The 19,034-nt window shown below is 41.6% G+C and overlaps 1 protein-coding gene across 1 annotated transcript; it reads left to right on the forward strand.

Annotated features, from left to right (window-relative positions):
• The first annotated feature begins 562 nt into the window (after positions 1–562).
• On the forward strand, positions 563–15,268 carry SRGN (serglycin). The gene is made up of 3 exons (XM_019444372.2): positions 563–704; positions 10,306–10,453; positions 14,384–15,268. Exons 1-3 carry the CDS (start codon positions 629–631, stop codon positions 14,661–14,663), a joined length of 504 nt encoding a protein of 167 aa, XP_019299917.1. The 5' UTR covers positions 563–628; the 3' UTR covers positions 14,664–15,268.
• The last annotated feature ends 3,766 nt before the right edge of the window (positions 15,269–19,034 follow it).

The following is a 19,034-nucleotide window of genomic DNA, read 5'->3' on the forward strand; positions in this document are numbered from 1 at the left end:
AGGGAGAGCCAGGGATCGATCCAATGGAAGCAACAGAGTCCAATAAGAAACCTGTTCTCTGAAACCGGAGAACACTTTTTTTGTAGATGAGAACTCAGCTTTGAACTTTTACCTCTCGGGCTCGACTCAGTGACTTGTGCTACTCCTGACAGAAAGGAAAATTAACATTTTATGTTGAAGGTCCTCAGTATGAAAAGGCAGTGCCCAGCTCCCCCTCATCCACAGGGCAGTGGACTCTTTATGTTAAAAATCTTGTGTTCAGATTGCTAATTGAGGAGAGGAAAAACCGACGCTACTGAATGCTGATTCTACTGTTTTAGTGGGAAAACAATTTCTAACAGGCAAGTGTGAAACAACAAAACTTTTGAAAAAGCAGACCTGGGGAGAGTTCAGTGCAGTTTCATAATGGGTATGAATAGTTATTTTGCTGTCTTTTTTTTTTTTTTTTTTTTTATCTTTCTGGGTTTTGATGTGGATCTCTTTCTATTTGTTCAGGAAATTGTGACGTGTGTTCTGGGCAGGGTTTGAGGTTTTGGAACTTTTTCTAAAAGGGACAGAGTGCACCCTGCTACATTTCCTAATCGTGAAGTTGGTGTCCAGGCAGCAGGACCGAAGTGAGCTGGTCACGATGCAACGGCTCCTCCAGGACACTAAGTTTGTCCTGGCTCTTGCCCTCCTCCTGGTTTTTGATTCTTCGGTTCAAGGTAAGACCCGGGAAACTTGCACCCCCCGCCCCCCCGCTGTAATCTTTGTAAGCCCCATGTTTCCCACAAATGATAATATTCACTTTAAGATACAGAATGTATTGTGGGAGAAAGTATGCAAGGAAAAAGTATTTGGGGTGGCTAAACTCCTTAATGTGAGTTTGGTTAAGTTTGGTACCAAGAAGGATGAGGCTCTGGAGGCAGGTGTGGCTTTGTAAGCTCTCACAATGGTTGAAACGTGCTCTTTTATTTTGGGATGAAAAGGTATAGTTTATAAACTTTTTTTTTTAATGTATATTTTCTTTTATTGAGAGAGAGAGAGAGAGAGACAGAGGGAGAGAGAATCCCAAGCAGGCTCAGCGCTGTCAGCACAGAGTCCCACGCAGGGCTCTATCCCACGAACCCCGAGATCATGACCTGAGTCGAGATCAAGAGTCCCACACTTAACTGACGGAGGCACACAGGCACCCCTAGTTTATAAACTTTCAGAAATTCAAGAAAGTAATATAGAAAAATACCTATGTGTCTATGGAGAAAGTGGCACTGTTGAGTGCCTAGCCCTTAGGGTTTCTATCAGTCCCAAGTTTTCATATATTATGGTGGTGTCATAATTACTCTAACAGTGGGAAATGATATATTTATAGAAATCAGAGTAAATTTGGTGTTTTTTTTCCCCTTTTAAAAAAAAACTTGGTTCTTAGTGAAAATTCAGTTATGGCTAGACATAGTACAAACCCTCTCAGAGTTTCTAAAGAGGCCAAAGAATTTTAGTGTCTGTGCTGTTGCTCAGAGAGACATTACATCTGGAAATTTCTTGTTAGATTTCTCTATGATCCAGGGTTGTTTAGTCAGACTGAAACAACTTAAAGTCTTAATGACTAAGACAACGAAAATTAACAGTTTGTAAGAAAGATACAATTTCTTCTCCGCTGGTAAATAAGGGATCATGTCTAAACAAGGCAGAAGGTCATGACCTGATAAATAGATGGGAGAATTTATGGTAGAAACACATTTAAGCTTCCCCAAATTGTACAGGAAATACTGACTCCTAGTGACATACATGTCCTGGATTTGTCCCTTCAAAGTGACTCTAATGGTCTTGTTTTTACTTTTGGTGGAAATGAAATCATATAGGGAATCTCAGATATGTTCATCATGTACTGGAAATTTATAAAATTATTTTCTTCTTGTTATGTATTTATTGAAGAAAATAACAGCAAGTAGTGTTGCTGAAACTTTTTTATGAATCTATTTATTTAAAAAAATTTTTTTTACATTTATTTATTTTTGAGAGACGGAGAGAGACAGAGCACAAGTGGGGGAGGGGCTGAGGGAGAGGGAGACCCAGAATCCAAACCAGGCTCCAGGCTCTGAGCTGTCAGCACAGAGCCCGAGGCAGGGCTCGAACTCACAAACCACGAGATCGTGACCTGAGCCGAAGTCGGATGCTTAACCAACTGAGCCACCCAGGAGCCCCGAATCTATTTATTTTTTACAGTATAAAACATTATTGATTGTAGGGAACAGGCTTGGGTCTTTTAGGGAAAATCTTCAGCTTGATGAGGTAATTCCCTAATGTGTTGTGACAAGATCCAGAGTAATGAGGTCTATATTTGTAGCACAGATGTGAGCTGGTGGGGAGAGGGGGTGGGGGTGCGGGGGGAGTCCACTCTGGCAAGAGCTAAGTTAGTCTTTATGTATTCAGAATTTCCCCCAAATATCATGTTCCCCACAAAGATTCAGTAGGTAAAACTGGAATTAAAGCAAAAACGTTCCTTATGTAGTAGGTATTCATCAGAAAGAAGTGAAGAAACCATGATGAAACTGTACAAAGTACTAGCATTTATATCATCACCTGGTAGGTTTAGCTCTTTGTTGGAAAAGGAACCAAGAAAGAGAGAATGAATGAACTGAAAAACTAGGGTATTTCCAAAGGAGAAGTGCACTTGGTGTTGGAATGAAGGGTTTGTGCCCACGTCTCAATAGGAAGGGAGGGGCGCCTGGGTGGCTCGGTCAGTTAAGCGTCCGACTTCGGCTCAGGTCATGATCTCACAGTTCGTGAGTTCGAGCCCCACGTCCGGCTCTGTACTGACCGCTCAGAGCCTGGAGCCTGTTTCGGGTTCTGTGTCTCCCTCTCTCTCTTCCCCTCCCCTGTTCATGCTCTGTCTCTCTCTGTCTAAAAAATAAATAAACGTTAAAAAAAAAAATTCAATAGGAAGGGAAATAGATGCCCAACCGGGCTGTGCGTGCGAGTGACGGCAAGCTCAAGGCTGCAGTGGAAAGGGCCATGCCACTATTTCACCACACATCCACGTGATGCCAGGTGTGATCTGACAGTGTTTTTCCTCCATCTTTTAAAAAATATTTACTCAAACCACTGGTTTGACTGAACTGATCAAATTAGGCTTTTGGCTTGCTTTTACTGCACATATTCAAAACATCTTAGATTACTGTATTTGTTTGCTAAGACTGCCCAGTATCCCAGACTGGTGTGGCTTAAACAACAGAAGTTTATTTCCTCACAGTTCTGGAGGCTAGAAGTCCAAGATCAAGATGTCGGTGGGGTTGGTTTCATTCCGAAGCCTCTCTCCTTGCCTTGAAGATGCCCATCTCTCTGTGTCTTCACATGGTCCTTCCTCTGTGTGTGTCTGTGTCCTGATCTCTTCTTCATAAGAGACACCAGCCATATTGGATTATAAGGACCCAGCCATATTGGATTAGGGTATATCCATATGACCTCATTTGACCTTAATTACCTCTTTTTAGTCCCTATCTCCAGATCCAATCCCATTCTGAGGTATTGAGAGTTAGGGCTTCAACATACAAATTGAGGGGACACAACTCAGCCCCTATCAGTTACTGTAAGTCAAACCCAAGTAAACACATGATGTAAAATCATGTCTATTAGGGGCAAAGAAATGGAAATTTGGCAATGCATGGGAGACCCTGGAGAGCACAGGTGGCCATCGATTTAATGTAGAGCTCCAGGGGATTAATGATTATTGATAAGGTCTGTGAATCCTAAAGTCTTTTATTGCCCCCCTTTTAATTTTTTTCATGTTTATTTATTTATTTTGAGAGGAGAGTGGGGTGGAGAGGGGCAGAGGGAGAGAGGGAGAGAGAGAGTGTCCCAAGCAGACTCCGCATTCTGTGGGGTGTCATCTGACAAACCATGACATCATGACGTGAGCCAAAATCAAGAACTGGACGCTTAACTGACTGAGCCACACAGGCGCCCTGCCCCTCTTTTTAAAAGATGCCCATAAAGAGAGAAAATGGAAAATCCACGAGCAGTTGTGGCCAGATCATGTGTTCACTCCACACTATTGGGTTCTAGTAGATATTGATTCCACCCATGTGTGCTGCTGTTTGATTGTAAAGTGATTTCATGTACATTCTCTCGTAAATGATCATCACATTTCCTGTGAAGAGGAATTAACACCACTTTATAGAAGAGAAAATTCATTTACTTTTTAGACCAACCGCTTGCAAAATATTTTGAGACTTTAGACCAGAAGTGGCCATCTGATTTCAAGGACAGAGTTAACTTTCTACTGCAACTTGACTGTCTTCTAGGTAGAGATTTTCTTTTTTCTTTACTGATCTTTTCTTTTCTTTTCTCTTCTTTTCTTATCTTTTTTTTTCTTTTTGAAGTTTTTATTTTTAAGTAATCACTATATCCAGTGTGGGACTTGAACTTACTTACAACCCTGAGATCAAGAGTAACGTGTTCTACTGACTGAGTCAGCCAGGTGCCTCGAGTTTTTCTTTCTTTAAAACAAAAAAACCTTGTTTTGACTGTAGTAAACTTGCTATAAAGTTTACCAGCGAATTGAGGTATAGAGAGGGAGAAATTGAAAGTAAACTGAGAACATTTACAGCTTGGCAAGCCATGCAAGGGTGGGGGAACCTTATCTATCTTGTGGAATTGATTGTCTAGTAGGAAGCAACTCCAACTTAGTGATGTCTGTTTCCATGCTACCCAAACAACGAACAAAACGGTCTTTTTTTTTTTTTTTAACCCTCCGCATGGCAGTTTCTGCTTAAGTTTCTCTAACATACCTGCAGCAGATCTCCATTAAGAATAGGAAATTGGCAAATTGTGATGATGTTGGGGAAAAATTGGTACTACGATATAAAAAGATGCAGAGAGATTAGTGGGGTAATGTTCATTCACAGAAAGCATTTTGTGTAAAGTGGGACTAGTGACTTTGCATGTATGTGGGGGTGGCGAGCAATGAGGAAAGGATTCTAAATAATTTACCATTCTTTTCCCTGGAATCTACCACAAAGTTCACCGGCAGATCCAGTAGGTGGGGCCTTTGGAGAAGATAACCCTTGTGTCCACTAGCATTCTCTCTTTTATTTTTTCCAATTATGGTAATCAGTAATCATGAGGCATTTCTCTCAAGCAAGATAGGAGTCAAGATATTCCCACAACATCGGGGGCTGGAACTGTTGAATTCACATCCTGCCAACACCCTTCAATAGATATGTCAGGAACATTGTGTCTGTAACCATGTTCTTTATTTTAATCCAACTGAAAATTATCAATCCCAAATTAGATAAAATTTCTGGGGGTGGGGGGGTGACTTCTACCTTTGATTTCTTTATGAGTTTTTAAACAGCTTTATTGAAATAGCATTCACATACCATAGAGTTCATCCATTCAAAGCGTACAGTTCAAAGTTTTTAAATTATATTCACAGATATATGCAACTATCACTATAGTCAATTTTAGAACATTTTCATTAACCCCCAGAAGAAGCCCCTCTTTTTAAAAATATTTTATTTTAAAGTAATCCCTACACCCAGTGTGAGGCCTGAACTTACAACCCTGAGATCAGGAGTCATGTATTTTACCGAGTCAGTCAGGCATCCCAAGAAGCCCCTCTTTATAAATTTTAAAAGCTGAGACTCTGAATTCTGGGGGGAATTTTGTATTTTAGAATTTGTTTTCATGAGTTTACGAAAGCTGTATTATGCCAGCAAAACGATAGGGTCTTTCACCTGGACGCTTCCCCGTAAAGTTTTAGTTTTACTTTTCTGTTTAACTTCCTATCTATGCAAACATTCTCTCAGCTTGATAGCACATCGGCTGCATGTAAAGGAGAAGGCAAACATCTACAGTGCCCAAAATGATAGCCCCTGAGCGCTTGAAATGGGGTGAATCCAAACTGAAATGTGCTGTTAGTGCAAAATATGCACCCAGACTTACATGAAAAGAAAAACGTAAAATATTCATTAATAACTTATATTGCTTATATGTTAAATGGCAATATCTGAATACATTGGTTAAATGAAATGTCTTGAAATTAATTTCACTTGTCTCTTTCTACTTTAAAAAATAGAGCTGCTATGACATTGAAAATTCCATACGTGGGCGCCTGGGTGGCCCAGTGGGTTAAGCGTGGGACTTAGGCTCAGGTCATGATCCCGTGAGTTCCAGCCCCCGTTCAGGCTCTGTGCTGACAGCTCAGAACCTGAAGCCTGCTTCAGATTCTGTCTCTGTCTTTGTCTGCCCCTCCCCCGCTCTGTCTCTGTCTCTCTCAAATATAAATAAACATTAAAAGAAAAAAGAATATTTCATACATGGTTGTCTGAACACTTCTATTGGACAGCGCTGTTCTAGACAGCACAGAGTGTGAAGACATCGCCCTCTGCTGGACATGTTGGTTTTTTTTTTTTTTTTTTTTTTAAGTCCCACCTACAATGCAGGGTTTTTAAGTAGCAAGCACTCAAAGCCAAACTTACGCTGCTTGAGGAAAGAATCAGAGGAGAAAGGTAAACCGTACCAATACCATGTGCAAAGATTTGTGCTAGATGTTTTACATACTTTCATCTCACTGTAAAGGAACTGTTTGGGATACTATTATTCATCTTTGAAAGATGAGAAATTGAGAATCAGACAGATGCTAAATGGTAGAACGAGTGTTTAAATTCTGATGTCTTTATAAGTTGTCTACTAGCAGAGATTGGTCATTGTGGTCTCCTCCTCATCGGAGAAACTAGTGCTTAAGGAGCTCTGACCATGGTGCTAGTTATTATTCTAAGAACCTAACATTTATATCTCATTATCAGATCTATTACTGTTCCCATTTCCTGGATGAAGAAATTGAGCTACACAGAGGTTAAATAAGTTGGTCAAGGTCACACAGCTAGTAAGGGGCATTGGATGTCGTCTTGCTACCTTACCTCCAGTCTCCAGACAGTGACAGAACTAACCTATTGTGGATGACTAGCTGTCCCAGGCCAGATACAGTTAGCGATATTCAGGAACCATGGGGAAAATTGTGATAGTAGTTCCAAAGGTAAGAAAGAAAGAAAGAAAGAAAGAAAGAAAGAAAGAAAGAAAGAAACCAGCGGGAGAATATTTACTTTCTTACATTAGTGTCTTTATTTTTTCAAGGAATATTGTTATTTATAGAAATTTATAAAACAAAATGAGAAAAAAATCACCAAAGAGTCTATCACTATATTTTTGTGGATTTCCTCAAATTTCTCCCCAATATCTGTTTATGTGGTTGCATTAACAACTACCATGCAGCATGGTATTCTGCCTTTTTCCCTCATTTTTAAATATAGAGTTTCCCATGATGTTACATAGTCTTTTCTATAGCCACTACTTTTTAACTTTTTTGTCAATATTCCCTCATATGAATGACTAATAATGAGATTTTTAACTGTTTTGATCAAGTTATTTCCTGTTTCCCTAGTTTAAATAGTACTGAGGTGAATAGTTTCATGTATCTTTTATACACTGTATTTTACCTATATCTATATATCTCTTTATAGATATAAAATGTTTATCATATATCTTAATGATGTAATAACTTGGTTAATCAGAGCTATTAGGACAAAGTTGAGTACAAATAGACGTAATAGAGAATCATAAAGAAAGAGGACATTTTGAAAAAGTTCTGTGGTTCTGCAGTCTTTTAAGAACAAAGTCCTTGGCCATCCTATTGAGAGGTAAAGTGAACTTGACTTTGGTATCAACCTCTGATAGTTGGTGTCAGAAGAGAACAGGACATAGTTTGTGCATACTCTCCTAGAAACAGATACTGGGGGTGACCCCAAAACTCCAAAGTTCATGGTCTCTGGGGATGTTGGGTAATGAGATCAAGGGTCATTTTTCTTTTTTTTTGTTGTTTAATACATTTTTCAAAATTTCCTATAATAAGCTCATATTTCTTTTCTCCTTTTTAAAAATAAAGTTATTTAAGTTTATTTATTTTAAGAGAAAGAGAGTGTAGAGGAAGGGCAGAGAGAGAGAGAGGGAGAGAGAGAATCCCAGGCAGGCTCCATGCTGTCAGCGTGGAACCCTATGTGGGGCTCGAACACACGAACCATGAGATCATGACCTGAGGCAAAACCAAGAGTCGGAAGCTTAACCGACAGAGCCACCCAGGCGCCCTGTAACATAAATGTTACTTTTAAAAATTGCAACAAAAGCAGCCTAGATGTAAAGAATATCTAAACAGACTGCCTATTTCTAGAAGAGAGTGCTGTAAAAGGTAAAGACACCTTTCCATTAGTCCCTGAATTAAAACAATGTCAGGAAACCCTGTCAGATTGCTATAGGAGTCCATTTATGTAAAATTATAGAAGATATAAACTAATTTTTTAAGTCTATTTATTTATTTACTTTTGAGAGAGAGAGGGTGAGCAGAGGAAGGGAAGAGAGAGAGGGAGAGAGAGAATCCCAAGCAGGCTTCATGCTGTCAGCACAGAGCCTGATGCAGGGCTCAAACTCATGACTGTGAGATCATGATCTGAGCCAAAATCAAGATTTGGAGGCTTAACTGACTGAGCCACCCAGTCGTCCCTAAACTAATTTATGATGACAGGAAGCAGATGAATTGTTGTAGGGGGCTTGCAGAAGTGTGTCAAGAGGAGGGAGGGCAGTCAGGGTCCTTCCTTCCTCTGTCTTCTGCCTACCAATCTCCTCCACAAAGGCAATCAGTATGTTGTGTAACTTTTCAGAGGTTCAAGATACATATATGCAAGCATATATGTAAATATATTCTTAAAAACACAAACACACACAAATATTAACACAATGCACAGTGTTCCTTACTTTGTTTTAAATTGAATAATCTACCTTGGAGAATCTATATCAGTGTCCAGAGAGCTGCCTCATTCTTTTTTTTTTTTTTTTTTAAGTTTATTTATTTGTTTTGAGAGAGAGAGCAACTGGGATAGAGGCAGAGAGAGAGAATCCCAAGCAGGCTCTGAACTGTCAGTGCAGAGCTCAACGTGGGGCTCAAACCCACAAACCACAAGACGTGGCCTGAAATCAAGAGTCGGACGCTTAACCAACTGAGCCACCCAGGCACCCCTGCCTCATTCTTTTAATAGCTGAACCTTAACATGTAATTTTCCAATCTTTTGCTATCGCAAAAAAAAAAAAAAAAAAAAAAAAAAAAAAAAAGTTGCCGTGATTGTCCATACCACTGGGTTTTTTGTTTGTTTTCTGAAATAGTTGTTGCCATTTGCACTTTGATCTGTACAGACAACAATGTACTGGGTTTTAAAACCACTTTTCCTGCTTTTCAAGGATTCTAGACATGCCCTTTCTTGCTAGGTGATTATTAGTTGCCCTTGTGTGAATAAAACATGGGCTTCGGGTGGGGAGGAGATGAACCTTTTGAAGTATGGGGAAGTATTTCTCACTATCGGGCTTCCATTCTTGCTAAAGTGAAGAATAGACAGTTTATTTCATGAATTAATAAGGCGTCTCCTGTATGACCTTCTAACACCAGATTTGGAGACTTCTGTGTAGAAACTAAACTCAAAAGAAGCTGTGACAAACTAGGGTATTCCAACCAGTCTGTCCCTCTGTGAATAGAACAGCCTGGTTCTTCTGAAATCTCTGACTGGATCTGAGGGCAAAGAAAGAGGGCAAGTTTTTATTTACTTTTCATTCCTAAGAACATCATATGGCCCTAAAGGACTAGGGCCCCGTAATGTCTTAGGTACTACTTGGTGTATTCCTTAATCTTTCTGAATGTGATTTGACTCATCTCTGTAAGAAGGGGCAGGCTTTGGGGGTCAGATATGGGTTTGAATACTGGGCCCTTCAATACCCGTGTGGCCTCAGTTTTCCTTTGCGTAAAGTGGGGAGAATAGTACAAAAATAATAATAGTTAACACCACCAAGTGTTTATTGTGTTCCTGGCACTATGTTAACGTCTTTACGTGCATTTCTCATTTAATTTTGAGGACCAGCTTATGAGAAAAAACGACACTGTTAGATCTTCATTTCACAGAGGGGGCTCAGGGAGGTGAAGGTTTCCCAGGTCACCAGTAGCATAGCTGGGACTTTACTCCAGGTGGCTGATTGCCCAAGCCTATTCTAACCTTAAACCCTGGGCTACTTTATGGGGTTGTTGGGAGGACAATGTATCTAAAAGGCTGGCACAGGGTGGATGTTGCTATTCTATTTATGGTCATTCTATTTATGGTCTATTTATGCTCATGCCCACACCTTACCTTCTACCAAATTTGGAATTCATTTAATCAACAATTTCTTCTGGACAGTGATGAGAAGCTGTGTGAGAGGTACTTAGTAACCACATGGGTTCCTTTTTTGGGGTAGGTTCTCCTGTGCGGAGGGCCAGGTACCAGTGGGTACGCTGTAATCCTGAGAGTAATTCTGCAAACTGCATTGATGAAAAGGGACCAATGTTCAACCTGCTTCCAGATGAAACCAACAGAATCCTCCCTCCAAGGACTGACCCTTTTTTGTAAGTGAACTTTCTCTGATCTTACTTTCACTGACCCCTGTTGAGACCTTGGCTTGGAGATGGGAGGGTTGTCCAATGTGTTTTTCTTCAGGCTCTTGCCTTGGTGGCTTGGTTTTCACCACACAGTACATGGTAAAGCTGTATACTGTATTTACTGGTGTGTGAGATGCGCAAGAATGCACGATTCATCCATACTTTTGCAAGGTCATTTTGTGGTGGCAGAGACAAAAACCAACTACTTTTCACCAACAAGTATTGGAAATGATTGAGCATTATTCTGTTTATATAAATAGAGCACGTTATATATTAAAATCCAATAGGAGTCTGGCAACTGCGTGCATAAATAAAATGCAGTATTTCGTTAGAGTGGACTGTTATTTGGCCAAATAAGGAACGAAGTATGCAATCACATGGATCCTATCCTGAAAACATTATGCAAAGTGAAAAAAAACCAGACACAAAAAGCCACACCTTGCATGATTCTATCCATATGAAATGCCCAGAATAGTCAATTCTATGGAGGTGGAAAATAGATGAGTGGTCACCAGGGGCTGGAGGAGAGGGAGGAATACAGAATGATTGCTAATAGGGCTTATTAAAATATCCTGAGATTAGATAGTAGTGATGAAAAAAGAAATTAGGGAAGAGAAGAATAAATGGCCATGGCTTATCAGAGACAAAGCCAAACCTCTTCTTGATGAAATAAACCTGATTTAAACTTGCAAAAAAAGATCCAATAGGAATTCATAAGTAACAAAAATGGAATTGTCTTAGAATCAGTTGTTTTAGTAAGCAGCAAAGTCGTATAACAGGTAGCAAAAATGCGTTATGAAAAGGATTATCATAAGGTTTAATCTTCAGACTTTGAAGATTAACCCTAGAAAATTACTCTCCGCAAAGCCAGGGAACTCATCGTGCCCAAACCAGGTGAGGCCATCATCACTCAGCGGGGGAGGGGGGAGGTCCTGGCGGGGGAGGGGGGGTCCTGGCGGGGGAGGGGGGGTGGTCCTGGCGACCCTCTTCGTTGCTGGCACTCACTGCATAAGAGATTACATCGTCACCATCCTCAAAATGTCGCTCTGCAATCCTGCTCCTGTGCCTCTACTTCCTTTTTTTTCTTTTTTTTTTTATAACCTTTATTCAGTATTGAGAGTCAGAGAGACAGAGTGTGTGGGGGGGGGGGGAGGGGGAGGGGCAGAGAGCATGGGAAACACAGAATCCAAAGCAGGCTCCAGGCTCTGAGCTGTCAGCACAGAGCCCGATGTGGGGCTCGAACTCAGGAACCGTGAGATCATGACCTGAGCTGAAGGTGGCCACTTAACTGACTGAGCCCCCCCGGGCACCCCTCCTGTGCCTCTACTTTTAGTCCACAACATTAAGCTTGAAACTGATTTTGTAGCATCCTCCATTATTTTAACTTCTGAGTTTCCACAGTAATTCATTTAAAGCTAAAATGTTGGAGGAATAACCCAAGTTCTCCCAAACAACTATTTTTACACCATTTCTTCTCTCCTTAAGTCTCTACAATCTTCTCTTTCCTCAGCTGGGAAATTTTCCATCTCACTCTGACACCCCAGACACTTAGGAGTGAACAGTTCTTGCTTCTGTGTTAGTCCCAGGCCCATTTGCCCTCCTATCCATTCTTTTTCCTTTCCTCTTCCTTCTCTGTATTGGGTAAGGGGTGAGGGCTCATCCCTTGGTCTGCATCTCTCAGGCTCCCTGATCTGTGGCTGAGTTTGGACAATGGAAGGCACAGAAGGGAGACCAGAGAGCATGAGAGGCAGGGAGAGATCAGGATGTTTCTTCTCCTCGGTCCCTGCCTTGAGTGGCACCTCTGGCAGGACTGTGTCTCCTCCATGACTTCGGCTCCCACCAGATGCCCCTGGTAGCTGGGCTCAGGGAAATCCACCTCCTTCCATTGTCCCTTTAGCCCACGGAGAAAAGTATCTTCTCTCATCTCTGGGTTTCCTCGCTCTCCCCTATCTGGCTTCACTGCTTTTCCATCACACATTAAGTAGTTTCCTGTGTTAAATATTGAGATGAGCTTCCTGATTGGACTCTGTGGCAGCTTCTAGGGCCACTCCTCCTTGTTCTGGGGATCCCACCTCTACACGCCTTTTCTAGGACTTCAGTTCTGCAGTGCCTCCTGTGAGACCAGCATCTTGTTTCCACCGGGGTGCAGAATTCTCTAGCATCTCAGGCAGTTAGCTAGAATCCCTTCTTTGACTCTGCATCCTGTCCAGCTATTGCCTGTTCTCTGCTCCTCTTCACGGTAACACTTACTGAAAAGGATGCTTTCTGTCTCCCCATCCCTCTACCCCTTCTGTTTGGACTTCGTTCATTTCTACCTTCCCCTCAGAATGTTTGGTAAGGTCACAATTACTCCTGGTTAACACATCCACTCTTTACTTCTCTGTGTTTGGCTTTCTCAACTTCTTAATTGCCTTCAAAACAGTTGATGCCCCCACCCAGGAAATGCTTTCTTCTCTAGCTTCCATGGCCCCACCTTATCTTGAGTTTTCTTCTACTTCCCTGACTATTCGTTCTTCTCTGTTCAATATTTAATATATTGGTATGGCCCTGGCTCTGTGCTGGGCCTCTTTTCTATCTGCATGCTTTCTTTAGGTGACCTCATTGTTCCATGTTTTTGATACTCTGTGTGTGTGTGTGTGTGTGTGTGTGCGTGTGTGTGCGTGTGTGCGCATGCGTTTCCACTTTTCCGGTGCTGATCCCTTTTCCCTGACCCCACAGTCTAAACTAGCCACCTGGTCACCCTTTCATACATTAGTCTATTTCACTTCTCTGCATAGCATTTAGCACCATCTCATAGTTTCCTGATTTATTCACTTTTTATGGTCTGTCTTCCCCAATAAGTTCTAAATTTCTTGAGGAGGGACCTCATCTGTTCGCCCCCATTCTATCCTAGGCACTTAGAATAGGGATCCGATGTTCAATATTTACTGAAGGCATGCATGCATGATGCTCTGATCTGTTGTATGGCCTGTGGTTCACTATCTTCACGGAAAAAATGACCCATAGACTATGAAACACAGTTTTTGTCTCTGATATTTCGTTGTGTTGTTGTACCACTGAGGGGTAGCGACATGGCTCTGGTCTTTTGGTGCTGAGTGGACTTCTAAACCACCAAACTGAACCCAACTGAATGAATATATTTACTTTTTTTTTTAAGTTTATTTATTTATTTTGAGACAGACAGGGAGCACAAGTGGGGAAGCAGCAGAGACAGTGGGGGAGAGAGAGAATCCCAAGCAGGCTCTGCACCGTCAGCGCTGAGCCCAATGCAGGGCTCGATCTCACGAACCATGAGATCATGACCTGAGCCAACATCAAGAGTTGGACGCTTAACCTTCCGAGCCACTCAGGTGCCCCAATACATTTACTGTTTGAGAGGAAATTGAATGTTAATATGGTGGCAAACATAACGCTTAACTTGTCACAAAGAATTTCTTTAGATTCAGTTGTGTTGAAGCACTGTGAGTATTAGAAGTTTTGTAGAAATTTTAAATTTGGGAAAAATGTCATCTATCTAGGCTGACTTACTTGTTTGTGCTTTCTTTAATGGAAGAAAATGGGAAAATATATCTTTTTTTTTTAATAAATGTCCTCTTAATTTACCAAATACAGGATTGCTATGCTACTGATAAGAAAATTAGCATTGCTTCTATGAGTCTGCAATGTGTAGATGTTGATAGATAAATGCAGTGAGTTAAGTCTAGGCAAACATGTAGAAAGGCCTGATTGATTTGTTTTTTGTTTTAAAGCATTGAATAACTGGGAAATGTGTAACTTTTAGTTTGAGCAACTGGGTGGCTGCATTAATTTTCTACCTTAAAAAATTTTTTATGGTTATCTTTCTTATGTCTCAAACTTCACTGTTTTTTCTTTTCCATTTTTTTGGTCTTACTTCAGAATGACAGGATCCCAGAACTTGAATGATGTCTTCCCTCTCTCTGAGGACTATTTTGGATCTGGATCCGGATCCGGATCCAGCTCTGGCTCTGGCTCTGGCTCTGGCTCAGGATCTGGAAGCGGCTCTGGAAGTGGCCTCCTCACTGAAATTGACCAGGAATACCAACCAGTAGATGAAAACGATGCTTTTTATTACAACTTTAGGCCTCTCAAGAGAAATCTGCCCTCAGACAACCAGGACTTGGGCCAAGATGGACCAGAAGAGAATTTCATTCTGTGAAAGGGAGGGTTTCCCATTTTGATGCCAGGCAATGCATTCTATACATTTTATGTACCGGAGTGAAATGATCAATTCTGGAATAAAAAAAGGTTTATAGGATTTCAAAAACATCTGAAAGAAAATTTTAGGTTTCATCACCTTTTTTTCTTCATGAATTCTTCAAGCTTCCTTCACCTATCCTGTTGTCCTGGAAAATACCTGCATTCCCTTTGTATTGTATTCAACCAACATCACTATGAAATTACCTAGACTGCCCATGTCTAGAAAATGGCTTTAAAGAATAACTTAACCTGTTTAAAAAAAATTCAGCCTGAGAGAAGCAAATTGACAAGTGATATTTCACACCCCAGTCTTCAGAAACCTGACACTGATTGTGAATTATATTGATATGCCCCTTTTCTTATGAAAAATCCAGATGAAACACTGGGTAAATTTATAGAGTGGGTGGGTAATTGACAAGTCCCCTGTAAAGTGTACCACTCTGTTGTTACCACTGGATGTGCTGGGAGAGCTGGTGGGCCATGTTTGCTGAGAACTACGATTGGTGTTACAATTAGAAACTTAGGACCCAAACTAAAGCACGACTGTGCTCGGAATACTTCATACTGCTTTCCTTTTTTTTTTTCCTGGATATCTGTGTATTTTCAAATGTTCCTCTATTAAAGCAGAACTATAATCAATGAGTTAAGCTGTCTGGGATCTCTTGTTATAATAGATAAATTAAGAAATAATCATTTTTGCTCAGATGTTTCTAGAAGTCTTATCGACAAGATATCAGCAAGATTATTTTACAGAACAAATTTTGCAATCAAATCCTATTAACCAGCAGATGAAGAAAACAATTGTGGTAGAGCGAGGTTATTCTTGTCCAGGCGCCTCTTGTTCCTGAAGGCTGTTCCCATCTCTGTTCCCCTGAGTTCTGAAAAGCTTGTCAGCATCGTTGTCATGAATCCTGTTCTTCCTTTATTTAGTCTTGCTTCCTTCCATTCCCCTTCCAGGTTATCTATCCTGAGAATGCTCCCTTAGAAACTTACTGCATTGCTACATGGAGAGTCCAACTGGTGACAGTTGGCGACAGGAACGTAGAAAGCAGACGCTAAAATGGGATCTGGGAGCTAGATCACCTGCTGCCTGACTGGCAATGAGGACCCCATCCCCGGCCAGAGATGCAGCACAGGGACAGGACAGCACTGCAATTCCTGAAGTTTTCACTGACGATGACCTGGGGGGTACTAGGGCTAGGGTATTGGGCATTGAGAAATAGGAGGAAGTGGTAATTATAAAGACAATAGTATTGGATGGCTATTGCTAGAAGCAAGTAATGCTTTTAAAAGAGACAATGAAAGACCAAGGATGGTTAATTAAAGGCTAAATGTGAAAACAGATGGGCTTCCTTCGCAGCATTGGGGCACGCCTCAGACACATCGCAGTTTCAGTTCCAGACCACCACAACAAAGTGAGTTTTGCAATAAAGTGAGTCAAACGAATGTTCTGGTTTCCCATTCCATATAAAAGTTATATTTATACTATACTGTAGTCTATTAAGTATGCTCTAGCGTTATGTCTAAAAAAAGCCAAAAACAATGTACATACCTCAATTTAAAAATACTTTATTGCTAAAAAATGCTAACCATCATCTCTCAGTGAGTCATAATCTTTTTGTTAGTGGAGCAACTTGTCTTGATGTTGATGGTCGCTGACTCATCAGGGTGGTGGTTGCTGAAGGCTGGGGTGGCTCCAGCAATGAAGTTTGCCGCATTCATTGACTCTTCTTTTCACGGATGATTTCTCTGTAGCAGGCGATGCTGTTTGATAGCATTTTATCCACAGTAGAACTTATTTCAAAATTGGACTCAATCGTCTTGAACCCTGTCCCTGCTTTGTCAGCTAAGTTTATACGATATTCCAAATCGTTTGCTGTCGCTTCAACCATTTTCACAGCATCTTCGCCGGGAGTAGATTCTGTTCCAGAAACTATTTTCTTTGCTCGTCCATAAGAAGCAACTCCTCATCTGTTCAGTTTTTTTTTTTAATTTTTTTAACGTTTTTTATTTATTTTTGAGACAGAGAGAGACAGAGCATGAACGGGGGAGGGGCAGAGAGAGAGGGAGACACAGAATCGGAAGCAGGCTCCAGGCTCCGAGCCACCAGCCCAGAGCCTGACGTGGGGCTCGAACTCACGGACTGCGAGATCGTGACCTGAGCTGAAGTCGGCCGCTTAACCGACTGAGCCACCCAGGCGCCCCTCATCTGTTCAGTTTTATCATGACACTGCAGCCACATCTTCAGGCTCGACTTATTTTTTTTTCAGTCTCCACTTCTTTAAAATTTTATTTTTAATCTTTACTTTTGAAAGGGAGAGAGAGAGAGAGACAAAGATACAGTGCTCATGATACATGAACTCACAAACCGCAAGTTCATGACCACCAAATCAGCCAGTTACTTCCTCCACTGAAGCCCTGAACCCCATGAAGTCATCCATGAAGGTTGGAATCAACTTCTGCCACACTCCTGTTCATGCTATTTTGAAATTTTTTTTTTAACGTTTATTTATTTTTGAGACAGAGAGAGACAGAGCATGAACAGGGGAGGGGCAGAGAGAGAGGGAGACACAGAATCTGAAACAGGCTCCAGGCTCTGAGCTGTCGGCACAGAGCCCGACGTGGGGCTCGAACTCACGGACCGTGAGATCATGACCTGAGCCGAAGTCGGACGCTTAACCGACCGAGCCACCCAGGCGCCCCTGTTCATGCTATTTTGACTGCTTCCCGTGAATCACGAATGTTCTTAATGGCATCTAGAATGGTGAATCCTTTCCCGAAGGTGTTTACTTTGTCCAGATTCATCAGAGGAATCACTCTGTATGACAGAAATATAGATATTGAGAAATATATTTCTTTAAATGATAAGACTTGCAAGTCTCAGTGTCTCCTTGACCCGGGGCTGCGGAATGGATGTTGCGTTCGCAGGCACGAAAATGACATTAATCTCCTTGTACCTCTCCCTCAGAGCTCTCGGGTGCATTGCCAACGAACAGTAACATTTTGAAAGAAATCTTTCTTCTAAGCAATAGTTCTCATCAGTGAGCTTAAAATATTCAGTATATCGTGTTGTCAACAGAAATGCTGTCATCCAGGCTTTGTTCCATTTATAGAGCACAGGCAGAGTAGATTTAACATGATTCTTAAGGGTCCTTAGGAGTTTTGGAATGGGAAATGAGCCCGGGCTTCAACTTAAAAGTCACCAGCTTTACCGGCCCCTAAAAAGAGAGTCAGTCGGTGCTTTGAAGCCTTGAAGCCAGGCATTGACTTCTCTCTAGCTGTGAAAGTCTTACGTGGCATCTTCTTCCAACAGGCGTCTTGTCTATATTGAAAATCTGTTATTGAGTGTAGCCACCTTCACGAATGATCTTAGCTGGATCTTCTGGAAAACTTGCTGCAGCTTCTACACCAGCACTTGCCGCCTTACCTTGCACTTTCACATTATGGAGAAGGCTTCTTCCCTTCAACCTCACGAATCAACCTCCGGTAGCTCCAAACTTTTCTTCTGCCGCTTTCTCACCTCTTTCAGCCTTCAGAGAGCTGAAGAGAGTTAGGGCCTCGCTCTGGATCGGGTTTTGGCTTGAGGGAATGTTGTGGCCGGTTTGATCTTCTATCCCGACCACTCCAACTTTGTCCATATCAGTATAAAGCTATTTTGCTTTCTTATCGTTCATGTGTTGGCTCGAGTACCACTTTTCACTTCCTTCAAGAACTTGCCCCTTATATTCACTACTCGGCTGTTGGCGCAAGAGGCCTAGCTTTCCGCCGATCCTGGCTTTCGGCACGCCTCCAGGCCTTCGTCACTAAACTTAGTCATTTCTAGCTTTTGATTTAAAGTGAGAGATGTGTGACCGACTCTTCCTTTCACTCGAACACTTAGAGGCCCTTGTAGGGTTATCAATTGGCCTAATTTCAATACTGTTGTGTTTCAGGGAATAGGGAGGCCTGAGGAGAGAGAGAGAGAGACAGAGAGAGAGAGGAGAGACAGGGGAACAGCTGATTGGCGGAGCAGTCAGAATACACGTATTTATTAAGTTTGTCGTCTTATTTGGGTGCAATTTATGACACTCCAGGACAATTACAATACTAACATCCAAGATCACCGCTCACAGATCACCGTAACAAGTATGGCAACGAGAAAGAAATATTGCGAGCATGACCAAAATGTGACGCAGAGACACAAAGTGAGCAAACGCTGTCGAACGTTAAACTGTCAACCTAGCCAAGTCTGTCATGTAAAGTCAGGGCCCTGACTGGAAAAAAAATGGGACCCTGAGAGATGACATCCAGGTTGATACATTCAGATCTCGATGCCCCTGATTCCCTCAAG

Source organism: Panthera pardus, unplaced genomic scaffold (genome assembly GCF_024362965.1).
Source record: "Panthera pardus isolate Hobbes unplaced genomic scaffold, ASM2436296v1 HiC_scaffold_22, whole genome shotgun sequence".
Taxonomy (NCBI): Eukaryota; Metazoa; Chordata; class Mammalia; order Carnivora; family Felidae; genus Panthera; species Panthera pardus.